Source organism: Triticum urartu, chromosome 6, assembly GCF_003073215.2.
Source record: "Triticum urartu cultivar G1812 chromosome 6, Tu2.1, whole genome shotgun sequence".
NCBI lineage: Eukaryota > Viridiplantae > Streptophyta > Magnoliopsida > Poales > Poaceae > Triticum > Triticum urartu.
In genome coordinates this window covers 240,060,601-240,078,903 of record NC_053027.1, presented here as the reverse complement: position 1 = coordinate 240,078,903, position 18,303 = coordinate 240,060,601, and the positions used below count along the sequence as shown (strand labels likewise).

The window sequence follows — 18,303 nt, the reverse complement described above, 5'->3', positions numbered from 1 at the left end:
TCGCGGACTCAACTGCCAGCTTTCAAGACTGCCCCTGGGTAAGAATAATTATCTTTCTTCTGGACCTTTATATCTTCATCATTATGCTGACTTGTCCAAATTCTTTTTAGCGGTCAAGCAAAGCCCAACAAGAAAGCGAAGATGACAAAACTGCCGAAGATCCTAAAGCCGCTGAACCGGACCAACCAATCTTTGCACCAGAAAACTCTGAACAACCAGAAGATCCCGCTCCCAACACTCAACCTAAGATACCTGAGTTGTTTGTTAATGAAACCAATATTGACCCGCCAACTACTGAACCATCAAGCTCTCTTAACCCGCCAGAGACTCATGGTGATGATGTTTTAATCACTGGCACTGGGTTTACTGAACCGAGGAATCCAACTGTACTAGCGAGACATTCTGCCAAACAAGATGTCATGGAAAGACGGAAAGTGAGGTTTGATGTCTCACGCTATTTTCAATTGAGTAATAGTGAAGTATTATCTGGTTATCTCAGTCAAGTACACTGCACCCGTGACTTGGATATTGAGATGGTTAAATAGATGCACGAGAAGTATGAGCTACGTCATCCGACTTATATAAGTTGTATATATCCTGCCACCCCCAAGTCTTCTGATTATGATAAGATTGAATAATCTGTAGAGTTTAAATACTCACAAGCTTCTATCCTAGACTCCCTCCAAGTCCGGTTTAAATCTAAACCGGATGCTGATAATAGCATAACTTTGCATTTGTAGTCCCCAAGGGCCGGTTTAATCAGTATGAATGAGCCGGTCCTATTGATAATTGTTTAAAAGAACAGAACTTAACTGCATAGCCCCATAAGTCGGCTGAGACTATTGACAGCATCCCTGGCTCATCCTTAGGAAGAAACAAGCAATATGCATTAGCCCCCAAGTGCCAAGTGTTGTTGCTTGCAAAGCACTTGGGACTTACATTGTTGTATTCCGCCATGAAATATGTCTGACAAACTTTGTGCTATATGCAGGCTGCTACTGCTAAACTAGAGTCTCAACTGAACAATGCCAAGTCTCGGCTGGTGGCTCAAGAAAATGAGATCTGGAAAGCTGAATCAAAGTTCCAGTTTAGTGTGTCTGAGTCAGAGAAATTGAAGACAAGTTTTGCTGAGGATAAAAAGGTTTGGGCTCAAGAAAAACCTGGCTTAGTACAGCGTGCTGAGAAGGCAGAGGCTGGTCTTCAGGAGGTGACCACGGAGCTCTCCAATTTAAAACGCCGTGTGTCTTAGATGGTTTCTGCTATCTTCGGTGCGTTGCCTTGTTACTTATCCCAAGTGAGTATTTGTCGTCATAAAGTAAACCGCCATTAAACAAATCTGTAACATACTCAGGTCCCAGGAGCAGCAACCTTAGCTAAGACACCCTGATGAAGCTCAAGGCGGTTTATACCCTTGTTGAGCAATTATACACTTGAGCTCAGCGGACCCTCGCTACTATCGCCCCATCGAATCAAGGACCAAACCTGTTAAGTGATGTTTTGAAGAAGTTGTCCATCTTGCCCGCCAGACTTCAAGAAATCAAACGGTCTTGTGCTAGAGCTGGAGCTGTAACGACCTTGACCCGTGCCAAAGCATGGGTACCAGAATTAGACCCAGCAGATGTAGCAAGTGGTTATCCTAGCTTAAAGGAAGATGGAACCTCATTTGATCAGCAAGACTTTGCCGCCTGAGTCAAAGAGATTCGTCCTCATGCAACAATCATCGCTGAAGAAACCAATCTTTCCAAATATCAGCCAACTTACGATGAGGATAATCAGAAGATGCAGACGCCTGCATATAAAGTGATGGACTTAATTCCACCGATTCATAAGCACACTTTTGCCCATGATATTGACCCGTGCAATCTGATTGTCGATGGAGCTGAATTCTTTGCCTTGCGTGGCTTTGACGGGCCCAAACCGAACTTCCATACGGTGGAGGAGGAGGAAGAACCGGCAAGGGATGAACCGGAGGCCTCCCGTCAGTATGGTCAAGAAGACTGAACCGCCAGGAGGCTGAAAGACTTATAGTTTTAATAAAACACTTGATCTTATGTTGGCTCATGGAGTTATGTAATAGAGTAGTTAAAACTTTGAATCGGTCGTGCCATCGTGCATGTTTTCTGTAACACTGATGATCCACCGGTTTAAAGAACCACTCTTTATACGATAATCTTTGATTTATGTAGATGTTTATTATACTCCTGCACACAATGAAAAAACACAAGGGCCCTAGCGGTTTACCACCGGGCGGGTCATGATACCCAATAAAAGCCGCTAGGGACAAATAGTCCATAACCATGGCCGGTCTGATAACCGTTAAGAAAACAACATACATGTGATGTTGGATCACACTGTTGGTTTACCAAGCTAGTGTAATAAGGGTGATAACCCAAAATTGGAGCACTGGAATTATTTATTCCCGGCTTATGAACAAAGCCAGACCGGGTTAATAAACATCAGATATTATTGTATCTCATACTGGCGACTTATTGCCAAAAGCCAGGCCGGGTTAATAAACACCGGGTAGTTTCATGTATAAACCATAAGACAACACAACCCTCATCGGCTTTGTAACCATATATTACTATGCCACATGACGAAAAATCCCATAAAATGTTCAACTCAAACAACAACAAAAAAAATCAAGGCTTTCATAGGTGGCTAGGCCTAAAACTCAAGTGCTTTCACGGGCCGCACAGCCACTGAGTTAAACCTTTATACCTTATAAGCCGGACCTCACACAACCAATCGTTGTTTTAACTTTGACAAGTTCAAGGTCTATATAAGATTGACTTGTCAAAAGTATGGCGGGTCATTCCAGCATTACCTGGGTGGAGTGGCAGACTTAAAAAGGCAGGATAACCCGGGGTTTTAGGTGAATACACCTGGCTTCCAAGACTAGCTTTTAAGCCTATTATAAGGGTTATAAAAACTCTTTGTTCTTTAGAACAAGGAGCCCCAAAGAAATATTTTTTAGTTGTGCTCAATGGGCGCCTATGTTTAAGTTGTGCTTTTGCAAAAGACTCTCTTTGGTCCATGTTAACCATGGTAGAAGCCCCCAAGCTTTTTTTGTGTGGCCAATAAGCTGGATCAAAGGGTAATCATAACTTCGCTCTATAAAGCAAAAGGCCCTAAGTGACCAAAAACTCGTTATTTAACAGGAAAACCGACAAAGGCCCTGCTTTAGTAGGGATGCCAGTTTATTATATTGATCATAATATATACATTGTCACAAATATGTACATCAGAAGAGCCAGTGGCTCAAGTGTAGTAAGGCCGAAGATGAGCAATATACCATGGCCGGCGGGTCTCTTCATCCGACGTGCGTGAGTCCTTGTGGTCTCGAACATCGATAAGGTAATATGACCCATTGTTCAGATTCTTGCTGACCACAAAGTGTCCTTTCAAAGGTGGGGATAACTTGTGCATATCAGTCTGATCCTGAATAAGCCGAAGCACCAGATCGCCTTCTTGGAAAGTTTTGGTTTTAACATGGCGGCTGTGGTAACAGCGTAGATCTTGCTGGTAAATCGCCGAACGATCAGCTGCGATGTTACGCTCCTCATCCAATAGGCCAAGTGCTTCCTGACGTGCTTTTTCATTGTCCGCTTCAACATAAGTCGGCACACGAGGTGAGTCATGACGGATGTCACTAGGGAGAACCGCCTCTACTCCATAAACCATGAAGAAAGGCGTGTACCCCGTAGATCTGTTAGGGGGTGTATTAATGCTCCATAACATGGAAGGTAACTCCTCCACCCAACAACCCAGCGTCCTCTGCAGGGGAACCATAAGCTAAGGCTTGATGCCTCTCAGGATCTCTTGATTGGCTCTCTTAGCTTGACCATTAGATTAAGGGTGAGCCACTAACGATACATCAAGCCTGATATGCTCATGTTGACAAAATTCTTCCATAGCACCCTTGGAGAGATTAGTGGCATTGTCTATTATAATGCTGTGTGGAAAGCCAAAACGGAAGATCACCTTCTTAATGAATTGAACCGCTGTTGCTGCATCACACTTACTGACTGGCTCTGCCTCTACCCACTTAGTGAACTTATCAACCGCCACCAAAAGCTGGGTCTTCTTATCCTTGGATCTTTTGAAAGGTCCAACCATATCAAGCCCCCAAACTGCGAACGTCCAAGTAATTGGAATCATCCTCAATTCTTGAGCCGGCACATGGGCTCGTCGTGAAAATTTCTGACATCCATCACACCTACTGACCAGGTCTTCAGCATCAGCATGAGCTGTTAACCAATAAAACCCATGAGGAAAAGCTTTAGCCGCAAGAGACTTTGAACCGGCATGATGACCATAGTCTCCTTCATGAGTCTCACATAGGATCTCACGGCCTTCTTCTAGAGAAACACAACATTGAAAGGCCCTTGTAACATTGCGGTGATGCAGCTCTCCATTGACAATTGTCATTGATCTAGAGAAACACAATATGTACCTAGAAATGATTTTTGGAAAAAATAAAGAGCAAACTACAAGGTAGCTACAGTTCAAATTTGACCTGCTTCCAACTGAATCGGCGAAAATTTGTCTTTTTCACGAGAGGTGGATCAAAACATTTTACACCCAACCATTTGGTCAATTGTGCATTAAATATGGCCTAGTATTTTAGAAAAATGATTTGGTCCAATTATGCAACAATTATTTGGGAGGTCCTTCACAAAAAAACATCCTTTTGGGCACTCGAAAAATGGAAAATGGTTTTTTCGTCCAAAGAAAATGAAAACTTCCTTAGGCAACATTATTTGCCATTCCAATATGCACCCTTGTGCACAAGATGAGATCATTTGAACAAACTATGCCATGAATGTGGCCATAAGATTAATCATTTGGCTTGAAAGCCATTGATCTCCACACATGACAGCTCGTTTCTGAGAACACTTTTTTAAAATAATTGCCGTATTACAAGTTTATTATTTTTCCTGGGAACTTGGCCATATATAATGACACAATGCGAAGGTTTCCCATTTTTTTTGAATTTTTTATTCCCGTTTCACAATGCGGTTAAAACGGCGGGAATGATCGTTCCTAGCTAGTGGTTGAATCTTGAAATTTTTTTGGTGTTTCTCTGATTAAATAGATACTTATGTACCTATAAATAATTTTTGGAAAAAATAAAGAGCAAACTACAAGGTAGCTACAGTTCAAATTTGACCCGCTTCCAGCTGAATCGGCGGAAATTTGTCTTTTTCACGAGAGGTGGATCAAAACTTTTTACACCCAACCATTTGGTTAATTGTGCATTAAATATGGCCTAGTATTTTAGAAAAATTATTTGGTCCAATTATGCAACAATTATTTGGGAGGTCCTTCACAGAAAAACCTCCTTTGGGGCACTTGAAAAATGGAAAATGGTTTTTTCGTCCAAAGAAAATGAAAACTTCCTTAGGCAACATTGTTTGCCATTCCAATATGCACCATTGGGCACAATATGAGATCATTTGAACAAACTATGCCATGAATGTGGCCATAATATTAATCAATTGGCTTGAAAGCCATTGATCTCCACACATGACAGCTCGTTTCTGAGAACACTTTTTTTAAAAAAATTGTTGTATTACAAGTTTATTATTTTCCCTGGGAACGTGGCCACATATAATGGCACAATGCGAAGGTTTCCCAATTTTTTTTTTGAATTTTTTATGCCCGTTCCAAAATGCGGTCAAAACGGCGGGAATGCTCGTTCCTAGCTAGTGGTTGAATCTTGGAATTTTTTTGGTGTTTCTCTGATTAAATAGATACTTATGTACCTAGAAATGATTTTTGGAAAAAATAAAGAGAAAACTACAAGGTAGCTACAGTTCAAATTTGACCCGCTTCCAACTGAATCGGCGGAAATTTGTCTTTTTCATGAGAGGTGGACCAAAACTTTTTACACCCAACTATTTGGTCAATTGTGCATTAAATATGGCCTAGTATTTTAGAAAAATGATTTGGTCCAATTATGCAACAATTATTTGGGAGGTCCTTCACAAAAAAACCTCCTTTTGGGCACTCGAAAAATGGAAAATGGTTTTTTCGTCCAAAGAAAATGAAAACTTCCTTAGGCAACATTGTTTGCCATTCCAATATGCACCCTTGTGCACAATATGAGATCATTTGAACAAACTATGCCATGAATGTGGCCATAAGATTAATCATTTGGCTTGAAAGCCATTGATCTCCACACATGACAGCTCGTTTCTGAGAACACTTTTTTAAAATAATTGCCGTATTACAAGTTAATTATTTTTCCTGGGAACTTTGCCACATATAATGACACTATGAGAAGGTTTCGAAATTTTTTTTTTTTGAATTTTTTATGCCCGTTTCAAAATGCGGTCAAAACGGCGGGAATGATCGTTCCTAGCTAGTGGTTGAATCTTGAAATTTTTTGGTGTTTCTCTGATTAAATAGATACTTATGTACCTAGAAATGATTTTTGGAAAAAATAAAGAGCAAACTACAAGGTAGCTACAGTTCAAATTTGACCCGCTGCCACCTGAATCGGCGGAAATTTGTCTTTTTCACGAGAGGTGGATCAAAACTTTTTACACCCAACCATTTGGTTAATTGTGCATTAAATATGGCCTAGTATTTTAGAAAAATGATTTGGTCCAATTATGCAACAATTATTTGGGAGGTCCTTCACAAAAAAACCACCTTTTGGGCACTCGAAAAATGGAAAATGGTTTTTTCGTCCAAAGAAAATGAAAACTTCCTTAGGCAACATTGTTTGCCATTCCAATATGCACCATTGTGCACAATATGAGATCATTTGAACAAACTATGCCATGAATGTGGCCATAATATTAATAAATTGGCTTGAAAGCCATTGATCTCCACACATGACAGCTCGTTTCTGAGAACACTTTTTTAAAAATAATTGTTGTATTACAAGTTTATTATTTTTCCTGGGAACATGGCCACATACAATAACACAATGCGAAGGTTTCCCAATTTTTTTTTTGAATTTTTTATGCCCGTTCCGAAATGCGGTCAAAACGGCGGGAATGATCGTTCCTAGCTAGTGGTTGAATCTTGGAATTTTTTTGGTGTTTCTCTGATTAAATAGATACTTATGTACCTAGAAATGATTTTTGGAAAAAATAAAGAGAAAACTACAAGGTAGCTACAGTTCAAATTTGACCCGCTTCCAACTGAATCGGCGGAAATTTGTCTTTTTCACGAGAGGTGGATCAAAACTTTTTACACCCAACCATTTGGTAAATTGTGCATTAAATATGGCCTAGTATTTTATAAATATGATTTGGTCCAATTATGCAACAATTATTTGGGAGGTCCTTCACAAAAAACCTCCTTTTGGGCACTCGAAAAATGCAAAATGGTTTTTTCGTCCAAAGAAAATGAAAACTTCCTTAGGCAACATTGTTTGCCATTCCAATTAGCACCCTTGTGCACAATATGAGATCATTTGAACAAACTATGCCATGAATTTGGCCATAAGATTAATCAATTGGCTTGAAAGCCATTGATCTCCACACATGACAGCTCGTTTCTGAGAACACTTTTTGAAAATAATTACCGTATTACAAGTTTATTATTTTTCCTGGGAACTTGGCCACATATAATGACACAATGCGAAGGTTTCCCAATTTTTTGTTTTTTTTGAATTTTTTCCCGTTTCAAAATGTGGTCAAAACGGCGGGAATGATCGTTCCTAGCTAGTGGTTGAATCTTGGAATTTTTTTGGTGTTTCTCTGATTAAATAGATACTTATGTACCTAGAAATGATTTTTGGAAAAAATAAAGAGCAAACTACAAGGTAGCTATAGTTCAAATTTGACCCGCTTCCAACTGAATCAGCGGAAATTTGTCTTTTTCGCGAGAGGTGGATCAAAACTTTTTACACCCAACCATTTGGTAAATTGTGCATTAAATATGCCCTAGTATTTTAGAAAAATGATTTGGTCCAATTATGCAACAATTATTTGGGAGGTCCTCCACAAAAAAACCTCCTTTTGGGCACTCGAAAAATGGAAAATGGTTTTTTTTGTCCAAAGAAAATGAAAACTTCCTTCGACAACATTGTTTGCCATTCCAATATGCACCCTTGTGCACAATATAGGATCATTTAAACAAACTATGCCATGAATGTGGCCATAAGATTAATCATTTGGCTTGAAAGCCATTGATGTCCACACATGACAGCTCATTTCTGAGAACACTTTTTCAAAATAATTGCCATATTACAAGTTTATTATTTTTCTTGGGAACTTGGCCACATATAATGACACAATGCGAAGGTTTCCCAATTTTTTGTTTTTTTGAATTTTTTATGCCCGTTTCAAAATGCGGTCAAAACAATGGGAATGATCGTTCCTAGCTAGTGGTTGAATCTTGAAATTTTTTTGGTGTTTCTCTGATTAAATAGATACTTATGTACCTAGAAATGATTTTTGGAAAAAATAAAGATCAAACTACAAGGTAGCTATAGTTCAAATTTGACCCGCTTCCAGCTTAATCGGCGGAAATTTGTCTTTTTCAGGAGAGGTGGATCAAAACTTTTTACACGCAACCATTTGGTTAATTGTGCATTAAATATGGCCTAGTATTTTAGAAAAATGATTTGGTCCAATTATGCAACAATTATTTGGGAGGTCCTTCATAGAAAAACCTCCTTTTGGGCACTCGAAAAATGGAAAATGGTTTTTTCGTCCAAAGAAAATGAAAACTTCCTTAGGCAACATTGTTTGCCATTCCAATATGCACCCTTGTGCACAATATGAGATCATTTGAACAAACTATGCCATGAATGTGGCCATAAGATTAATCATTTGGCTTGAAAGCCATTGATCTCCACACATGACAGCTCGTTTCTGAGAACACTTTTTTAAAATAATTTCCGTATTACAAGTTTATTATTTTTCCTGGGAAATTGGCCACATATAATGACACAATGCGAAGGTTTCCCAATTTTTTGTTTTTTTGAATTTTTTATGCCCGTTTCAAAATGCGGTCAAAACGGCGGGAATGATCGTTCCTAGCTAGTGGTTGAATCTTGGATTTTTTTGGTGTTTCTCTAATTAAATAGATACTTATGTACCTAGAAAAGATTTTTGGAAAAAATAAAGAGCAAACTACAAGGTAGCTATAGTTCAAATTTGACCCGCTTCCACCTGAATCGGCGGAAATTTGTCTTTTTCACGAGAGGTGGATCAAAACTTTTTACACCCAACCATTTGATCAATTGTGCATTAAATATGGCCTAATATTTTAAAAAATTGATTTGATCCAATTTGTCAACAAATATATTATAGGTCCTTCACAATAAACTAATTTCAAGGATTCGAAAAATGGAAAATGTCTTTTTTGCCAAAAAAAACTCATGTCTCACGACACCTTTTTAAATATATTTATCTTTTTTCATGTTTGTTATTTTTTTATGAAAACTTGTTCACGTTTTGGTGACATAATGAGAAGGTTTTCAATTTTCTTTTTGAATTTCTCATGTCATAAAATAGCTGACATGATTTTAATGCATTATTTTTAGGCAACTGTGACCTATTTGGATGGTCACAACATCATACTGCATTCTGATTGGTCCGTGGACCTCTCATGCCGATCGTGCATCATACACCGTCGGATGCTCGCGGATCCAACGGCCGTCCTCAACCCTTCCACACTAACTCCCAAACCCTAAGTCATTTTCCATCCACCCCCCGCCTCCTTTCTTTCCTAGCTCCCTTCTCCTCCTCTCCCCTTCCAAGTCTTCTCTGTCGCGACGCCGCACCTCCCACGATTCGATCCAATCCTCTCCCCCGATCCCACTTGCCGGCGGCGACCTCCTCTCAACCAGCCCCGCCGGTGGCCTCCAGATCCAACGCAGCTCAAGCCCAACTCCTACCCCGCGACCATGGCCATGGCAGGGGGAGCCCGAATCCCTAGCCCGTGGTGGCTAGGGTTTCGGTCGCCTCCAACTCGATCCCGCGCTGCTCCGGTGAATCCCGAGCCCTCAAGCGCCGATCCATCTCTGGGATGGCCTTGATCTTCTCAAGGATGACCGGTTCTTCGTCAACCTGCAAGGTTGCACGCCGGCAGCAGCGATCTCTTCTCCGGCGAGCCCTCCCATGGCGACCAGGATGGTCTCCCCCTCCCAAATCCATCACGGTCTCCCAAATCTCCCTCTGCTCCTTAAGGTCCGACCCATCTCCCCTCTCAGATTTCAGTTTTTTTCTTGATTTGGTACGGTGGTGGTTCGCCTCTATCCCCCCCCTCTCACTCTCTGTTCTTGTAGCGGCTGTTCCCCCAACCTCCGGTCCATGCGCGCGGCTGTTCGTCCACTCGAGCGAGCAGGATGCTGGAAGGGAAGGCGACGGTGGAGGACACCGACATGCCGGACAAGATGCAGTTGCAGGCCACGTCGGCGGCGTCGAGGGCGCTCGACCGCTTCGACATCCTCGACTGCCGGAGCATCACGGCGCACATCAAGAAGGTGAGAAACTTGCCAATACCGCCCCCAAATATATAGCCTCTGAATCTGCAAGTAACAAGCTAGAGACAGTCTTGCAAGAGAAAGAACGATGTACTTGAACATAAATCAGCAGTTAGCCGCGCAAGTGCTGCCGAATGATTGGATCTGATTTGGACGGCTGCAATGCAAGAGTTCGACACGATCCATGGCCCGGGGTGGCAGTGCGTGGTGGGCTGCAGCTTCGGCTGCTACTTCACGCACAGCAAGGGGAGCTTCATATACTTCAAGTTTGAGTTGCTCAGGTTCCTCATCTTCGAAGGCATGGCGGATGAGCAACCGCTGCCGTGCTGATCTGGTCTGTAGGTTTAAGTGACAAGGTGAGCATACAACTTGTGATGCATTTTCCTGGTCTATATGTTTACGTGAGTTCTGATCTGATGGTGGCATTTTGCAATTCTGATCAGTTTAAATAATGGCTATTGAAGATCCATTTATACTTCCACCTGGTTTCAGAATCTGGATAGAATCACTATAGCAGTTATGTGATTCGTTCTGTAGCTTGCGTTTGGTACTTGGAAATAACAGAACAGAAATTCGGAATTTTTTGGACACACCATGTAGTGTACTGAAAACCGCCTTTCTTCTAGCGCTGCTACACAATGCTAGTTAGGATGAGTACAACTACATTTTTATCTATCTAAAAATGGTGCAAAGATTTACTAGTACTTGCCTTGGTGATATGACACGTCCATGGTGCGATTTAATTAGATTTAGACTTCGATAGGCAAGGGCGTGTGCTTGTATTAGCATGTTACAATTACTACTAATTAATGAAGGAAGCACACTTGTTCACATAAAGGAAGATATGTCTGTGTTAGTATTAGTGTTCATGATCTTACCTGATAGACTTGTTTTTACTAATGTAAACAAATAAAATCAGATTGTTTGCATAAATCATTCTCACTTTTAATTGAGTTCTATGTACGTAGTGTCTTTAGTTCTTTGCTTATATTATAGTCAGAATTATACCTTGTGTCTGAATGATGTGTTATTTAGTTAGCTAAGAAGTATCTTTAGTTTTCTGATGATTGCTCAACTCTCAATTCTGAATAAATAAGTAGCTGACCCTATTGGTTCTTTCTTTCTTCAGGGCTATGAGTTGATGGCCACACTGCTGTTTTGCTCTGCTTGATAATTCTTTTACTGTCCAGTCTGCTCTCTGCATAGTTTCCGGTTTCTTATAAAATGATAAAACAGTGGTGATGTGAGGTCTGACAATGGTTTGTAATTTGGATTTCATCCCCAACCTCTCCAGCTAGCTTCTTCTTCACATCATATCATATTTGCACCTGTTGCTGCATCATGGATTGGATGGTCACCTACTAGCTAAGTTTCTTAGCTTGTATTGCCATCGAATTGGTCAATACTGTTTCACTTTGCTTGTTTCTTGTACTAGGTCTGTCAGTTACAGCATAAACAAACAAATTGCTTAGCTCTCAACTATGAATACATAGCTAGCTAAACTTGTTCTTTCTTTCTTTCTTTCTTTCTTTAGAGCTGTGACTTATATGGGTCAAGTTGTTGTTTTGCTGTACTCAATGATACTATTGCTGCATGTATACTGATACATGTGGTGATATTTTCCTGAACTTAAGTTGTGAATGTACCATTATTTTCCTGCTGCTACTTATCCCTGGCTCACTTGTTCTAGTTGGTTTCAATTGATATTTGTCTCACCCAGCACTCTGACTATAAATTTGTTGTTTTAATTCTGATGATGTTGTAGTATAAGGTGGAACACCATATTCCTGTTTTAATCCAAAAGGAATAAAGCAATCATGTTTGTTTGCTTGGTGCATGTCGATCTCAAAATGGCGGACAAAACATGACAAGTGAACACTTTGAGGCTCTGTTTCCTGTTCCCTGTTGTAGTTTCTTGATTTATTTTGCATATGCAGCACATCATCTTGAATACCATCTGTTTTTATATGCTTAGGGTATGCATGATGCCTATGCTCTGTATTAGATCAGTATGTTAATATTAGTAGGCATATATCCATGTATGAGCAGTGCATAGTGCAGTTGGCCATATTCTAGCTCACATGGAACTTCCTGTGATATGGTGCAGTCCTGTTTTGTTTCATTGATTGCTTTTATTTTGTCCCTAACCATTTTTTTGTTCTATAACATGTAGATGTTGGCGTTTGTTCATGTTTCTCGCAAGCTCTAGGATGAAGAAGTGAAGAAGCATTTAGTTCTAGCTCATTGGAGCTAGTTATACTTTTATAGATATTTAGTTGAAACACTCAATTTAGTTGTGTTCTTGGTGGCTGTAAACCCGATGTGAAGTATGTTCGATTATAAACGTGGTGTGAACTATGTTTGATTGTAATGTACCAAATTTGGTTGTTTGATCTGTTTGAACTATTACTTCTCTTTTCAATCTGTTCTGATTTAAATATTTGTTTTTATTTACTAGAAAATTGAAATCTGAAGAATAGGACCCTAACCATTGGGACCCAGTCAATTAGGACCCATTTGACTATTGGATCCATCTTAAAAAAAGTAATTGTTGAGCCAAAAAGGCCACGACCCAGAAAATAAAAAGGCCGAATTGCTTGCTAGGCCCATGTAGCTCTTAAAAATTATCGGGAAAAAATAAGTGGGATGAATTAATGGGCTCGGCCCATATAGACACCTAATTAGACCGGGCTGAATCTTGTGCCACATCAGATTGCCTTGCTGGATGCCTATGTGGCCTGGGGAGGTTGCTAGTGACCAAAACGCCACATTAGACGTATTTTGGTCATAAACGTCTACGACCATTCTAGAAGAAAGGTCGCTATAGTCAGTTTACGACCACCAGCTTTTGACCATATGTTTTTGGTCACAAAAATGTCATAAATTGAAAACAGTGACCATTCAGTGACCAATAGTGCTGGTCACAAGTTGACATATTTCTTGTAGTGGTTCTCTCTTCCATGCTGCCGTGCACTGGTCTGCTCTTTGCGCAATGTGACGTCCCCCTGCTGAACCAGCAAGGGGCCACCTAGTCCCATAGGTGGCGTGGATACCCCGCGATACCACTCGTCTGCTTCTTCTTCTCCGGTGACTATATATGTCGAGCTCCACTTCAGCCTCCCGCCCCTTGTGGCCCCAGTATGGTCCAGTCCCCATGGAGCGATGCCCTGACTGGCCACACACCGCGCCACTGAAAAGATTTACTCCGAAGGAGGAGAAGAATGTCAACTTTGGGCGCGAGTTCATGAAATGCGAGAGCAAGCCAGAGGGGCAGGTTGGATCTCATGAGTTTTCTTTGACCCTTTCTTTTTCTCTTTGCTTCTAATTCTTTTTTGTTGGATCTGAGATTTAGGGTTCATGATTTCTTTTCAGATCGTCAAGAAATGCACACATTTTGAATGGATGGATGACTACATTCAGAGGCTTCAAGGGGAGGTCTTGCTTCAATTCAATGGGGCCGCAACCTGGGAGGCAAATCTGCGATCAACCACTCATAATTTGGTCTCTGAAAGTGCTACTCGGACAGTTGGCGATGAGGATCTGAAGGGGGAATAAAAGAACATGAACAAGATCTTGAGGCAGATGAATCTTAGGATTTTATTTTTGTATAGTTGCTCTAGGATTTGCTTACTTGCTGGACATCACTCATTACAGATGTTATTTGTGTCGTGTAATGTGCTCTATGATTTGCATAAGGGTTTGAAGATAATGTGCTCTCTGTGTTGCTTAATTTGTGGATCGTGTGCTCTATGTGTTGCTTAAACTATGTCTCTATCTCCATCTCTAAATCTCTATACGTGTTAGTTTTTGACACTTTCAGTTTTGTCAGACAACACTGAGGGCAAGAGAAAAAAATGTAGTTATTGGGCCCAAAATGAAACCAAGCTCTGGTTGGGCCACTGCATTGTGTTGACTGTCGAAGGCCCATAAATATTAAATAGGCCTAGAAAAATAGTGCATACGATGGCTCTGTTTTTCCTCTTTTTTTGCACGTTGGTTACATTGCAAGAATAGGTTATATTGTTTGAAATTACACAACAATTGATATTACCACCAAGATCCACCAACAAGTAAACAATGGGCTACCCTTCAAAAATTATTTTCATCCTGCCAAATAGCCACAAACTATTCAAAAAAATAGCTTCTTTTAGGTATCCTACAATACATACGGGCACCAACAATTCAAAAAAAATAACTTTGTTTTCTTCTTTTCAACATCAACATGGCTCATATTTCCAGCTTTAATTTCCTTTTTGACACCTCAACTAGTCCATTAGTCGCCAGTGCTAAAACTTGGAACCAATAAAACCTATAATATAAGGGCCACCATTAATTTCATCTTGCCAAGTGGCCACAAACTATTCAAAAATTATCTTGTTTTTGTTCGTACAATATATGGAATAGGGCCACCAACAATTCAAAAAATTAGCTTTTCTTCTTCTTTCAACATCAACATGGCTCATTTTTCTAGCTTTAGCTTCCTTTTTGACATTTCAACTAGTCAATTATCTGCATGTGCGAAAACTTGACCCTACTCTAAATGGGTCATTTAAACTTGACCTACAAAAGTACACAACATGAATATAACAAGATGAATGGGCTACCCTCCAACCATTTTTACAAGGCTAACCCCAAAACTTGCTGGTTTTCATTGAGGGATACCCTTTTGTTTATTGTTTTAGCAGAAGGGCTCGTCTATGGCACCATATCCATCTAACGATATTTGATGTCAAATAATATAGAAATAACAATCAAAACATAGATAACCAACGACATATCAAATAAGGGTAGCAAGCATAACATAGTTCTTAGGGGATAACATGACAAAGATAAAAAGTTCATGGTACAACCAATGATATACTTAAGATATAAATATGTAAATGATAAAAAGCCCTAACACCCTAGGGCAAGACAAGCTTCACGTGACCGGGCCTTCACCACCATCTTCACTGCGCCTCCTCTTCACCTCTCCTCTTCACTGCTCCTCCTCCATGTCGTCCTCGCCGATGTAGCAGGGGAGGTTGTGCATACTGTTGCGGGTGGGGAAGATGCTATTGAAGTCCGTGAAGATGTTGTAGGTGGTGAATGCGATGAACTTGCACCCACACCAAAATACCTTGTCGAGGAAGTATTATGCATCGAATCTGTTGGTGAACTTGGTGATGAGCCCTATCGTCGGAGTAGTGGAGTTTGGACACACTTCCTCCAGTCGGAACATCACCGGAGAACCGGCTGGGAGGTGCACAAAGCTCACAACGAGGAACCACTGGGCAAACTCCTTTCCACCCCTCCAGCGTGAGAACACCCACACGCGGAGTGTCATCTCCATGACGATACCGGCGGGATACCACCTCTCCGGCACGATCGGTAGGAGCTGGAAGGTGGGGCCGTTGTATTGCGTCCTCGCTTAGCATTGAGAGTGGTCTAGATTTGGGTGATGAAGAGAAGGGGGCTGCACTAATGAACGTGTGGAGAATAGATGGAGGCGTGGGTTGTTTAAATAAAGAAAGGGGAAGGGAAGGGGAGTGGCACCGGCCGAGCTTTAGATTTGCTACGTTCAAACAAGCGGTGTCGATCCATATGCCACTTTAATTTCCATGTTGAATAGATGCGAGTGGATCGAAAAGTTTGAAATGATGTTCTACATCAAGGAGACAAGCGTGTGAGATGAGATGAACCAGCAGCAATGACCATCCCTGCGTCCGTGGCGGCTCGCGTGTAGAAAGAGGCCGGTCAGCGTCCATGGCGACTCACGTGCAGAAAGAGGCAAGGTCAGCGCATTGTGGTGGCGGGCATCAGTGCATGCAGGCAGGCTAGCTACATGCATGCATAGCAGGCTCATGTCGTTGCGGAGCGCGCAAGGCCCAACAATCTAACAACGTCTGTCAGGACCCCGATTCCAAGTCACATCGATCTAGCCGGTAACACCTCATATCACTTTGCGACCTCACGCACGGTATTCCCACGGTGTCTCCTTACCATGGTCTGGGACCATTTGCGCCTTTTGGATCACGTATATGATAGTGTCACTAGCATCCATGACAGAGAACCCAGGCCGACATGACTAGTCGTGAACCCAAAGTGGCACTAACTTATGGGGACAGGCATACATGAATCAACATCGAGCATGTCGGTCAGCAGCATGTGAATCCGGGCTGTAGCACTGGGCTAACAGGACTCCGGGAACCTGGGCTGTAGTAGGCTAGGCAGGACTCCGGATGTCACCCCGTGATATTTCCCGGAATGGACAAACACAGGAACGAAGTGAAACATATGCCGGCCAGTCAAGTGTCCTGAGCAGTAGTGCTGGGCTAGCAGGACTCCGGTGAACCGGGCTGTAGCGGACTACTATGGCTCATGGAAGCACTAGACTACATTTCCCCATAAGAGAGGCTACCAAGGATAAACAACTAGGTTGTCGGATCCCACACATACCAAGCATTTCAATCATACACACAATATGCTCGATATGTGTAAATACAACATGGCATCACAACAAGACTCTATGACTCAAAGTATTTATTCATTAGGCTCCGAGGAGCGAGATATTACAAACATGGGTCTCATGACCCAATAATCATAGCATACAAATCAAAGCACATGCGGAAGCTTAACATGTCTGAGTACAGACATCTACAAATGAAAAAGCCTGAGAAGCCTGACTATCAACCAGATCCTGCCGAGGGCACAAGATCGTAGCTGAGGTAGCAAGCTAAACGTCGAAGCCCACACGGAACTACTAGCGAGACTGACATCTCTCTACAAAACATAAATTAAGCAAACTTGAGTACAAATGTACCCAGCAAGACTTACATCAGAACTATCTACATATGTTTTGGTATCAACAAAGGGGTAGTGGATTTTAACTGCAGCAAGCCAGCTTTGACTCAGTGGCTAACCTGAACTACGACAGCAAGCAACTCTTTGAGGTGGCGCACACGAGTCCACATATTCACCATATCAATACACCACTATGGATCTGCTCACGTCACCCTACGAGAAGGCCATCCATAGCACTCACGCTTATCTTGCGCATTTTAGAGTATCCACTTTCACTTGTCTATGAACTATGCAAGGGGTCCAAGTTTCCATATCTGAGGAATCCGGCTATTCGAATAGATAATGATAACCCTGCAGCGGTGTAGTTCTTCACACATGCTCCCACTACTTATCACCATATACATGTCATGTATCTCGGCAACCTTCTAGCGTACGCCTGGCGAGGGTGTCGGCCACGACCTGACTAACCACACAAGTCTCTAGTCCAGGTTTATCGCCTATTAGGGTTCCATCCATGAGGAGATCCGGCTGGAGATTCGCTCACATCCCCAAACGATGTGTGCAGGGTTCCCGAGACACCAAACGGGCGCCCGGTACACCGTGACACGTTGTATCTACCGCATCATAGCCCACCCCTAGGGTCAGCGCTACGCACAGCCGCCAACACATATCCTATAAACACCAGAAACTAGTTGCAACTCTTGGACAAAGGACTAGGGCAGTTAATAAGTCGAGAGGGTCAATTAAGAATCCCAATGAGTGGTAGTAGCTGTTCATGGATCACAAACACAGAACTCAGTTCTTGAGAACGGTTTCAATGAGACAACCCACCATGTACTCCTACATGGCCTCTCACCGCTACCTTTACCAAATCATGTTCACACACTTAGCTGACACACAGTAGGACATGTTCACAACTTTCCAATTCATCCCCGATGAATCAGACCTGACACAACTCTAAGCAATAGCAGGCATGACAAACAAGCATGAATGAGTAGGCACATCAGGGCTCAAACAACTCCTACTCATGCTAGTGGGTTTCATCTATTTACTGTGGCAATGACAGGTCA

General features: G+C 41.7%; 1 protein-coding gene across 1 annotated transcript; it reads left to right on the top strand.

Annotated features, from left to right (window-relative positions):
* The first annotated feature begins 10,315 nt into the window (after window positions 1-10,315).
* Window positions 10,316-10,783, top strand: LOC125512406 (dynein light chain LC6, flagellar outer arm-like). The gene is made up of 2 exons (XM_048677502.1): window positions 10,316-10,453; window positions 10,625-10,783. Exons 1-2 carry the CDS (start codon window positions 10,316-10,318, stop codon window positions 10,781-10,783), a joined length of 297 nt encoding a protein of 98 aa, XP_048533459.1.
* The last annotated feature ends 7,520 nt before the right edge of the window (window positions 10,784-18,303 follow it).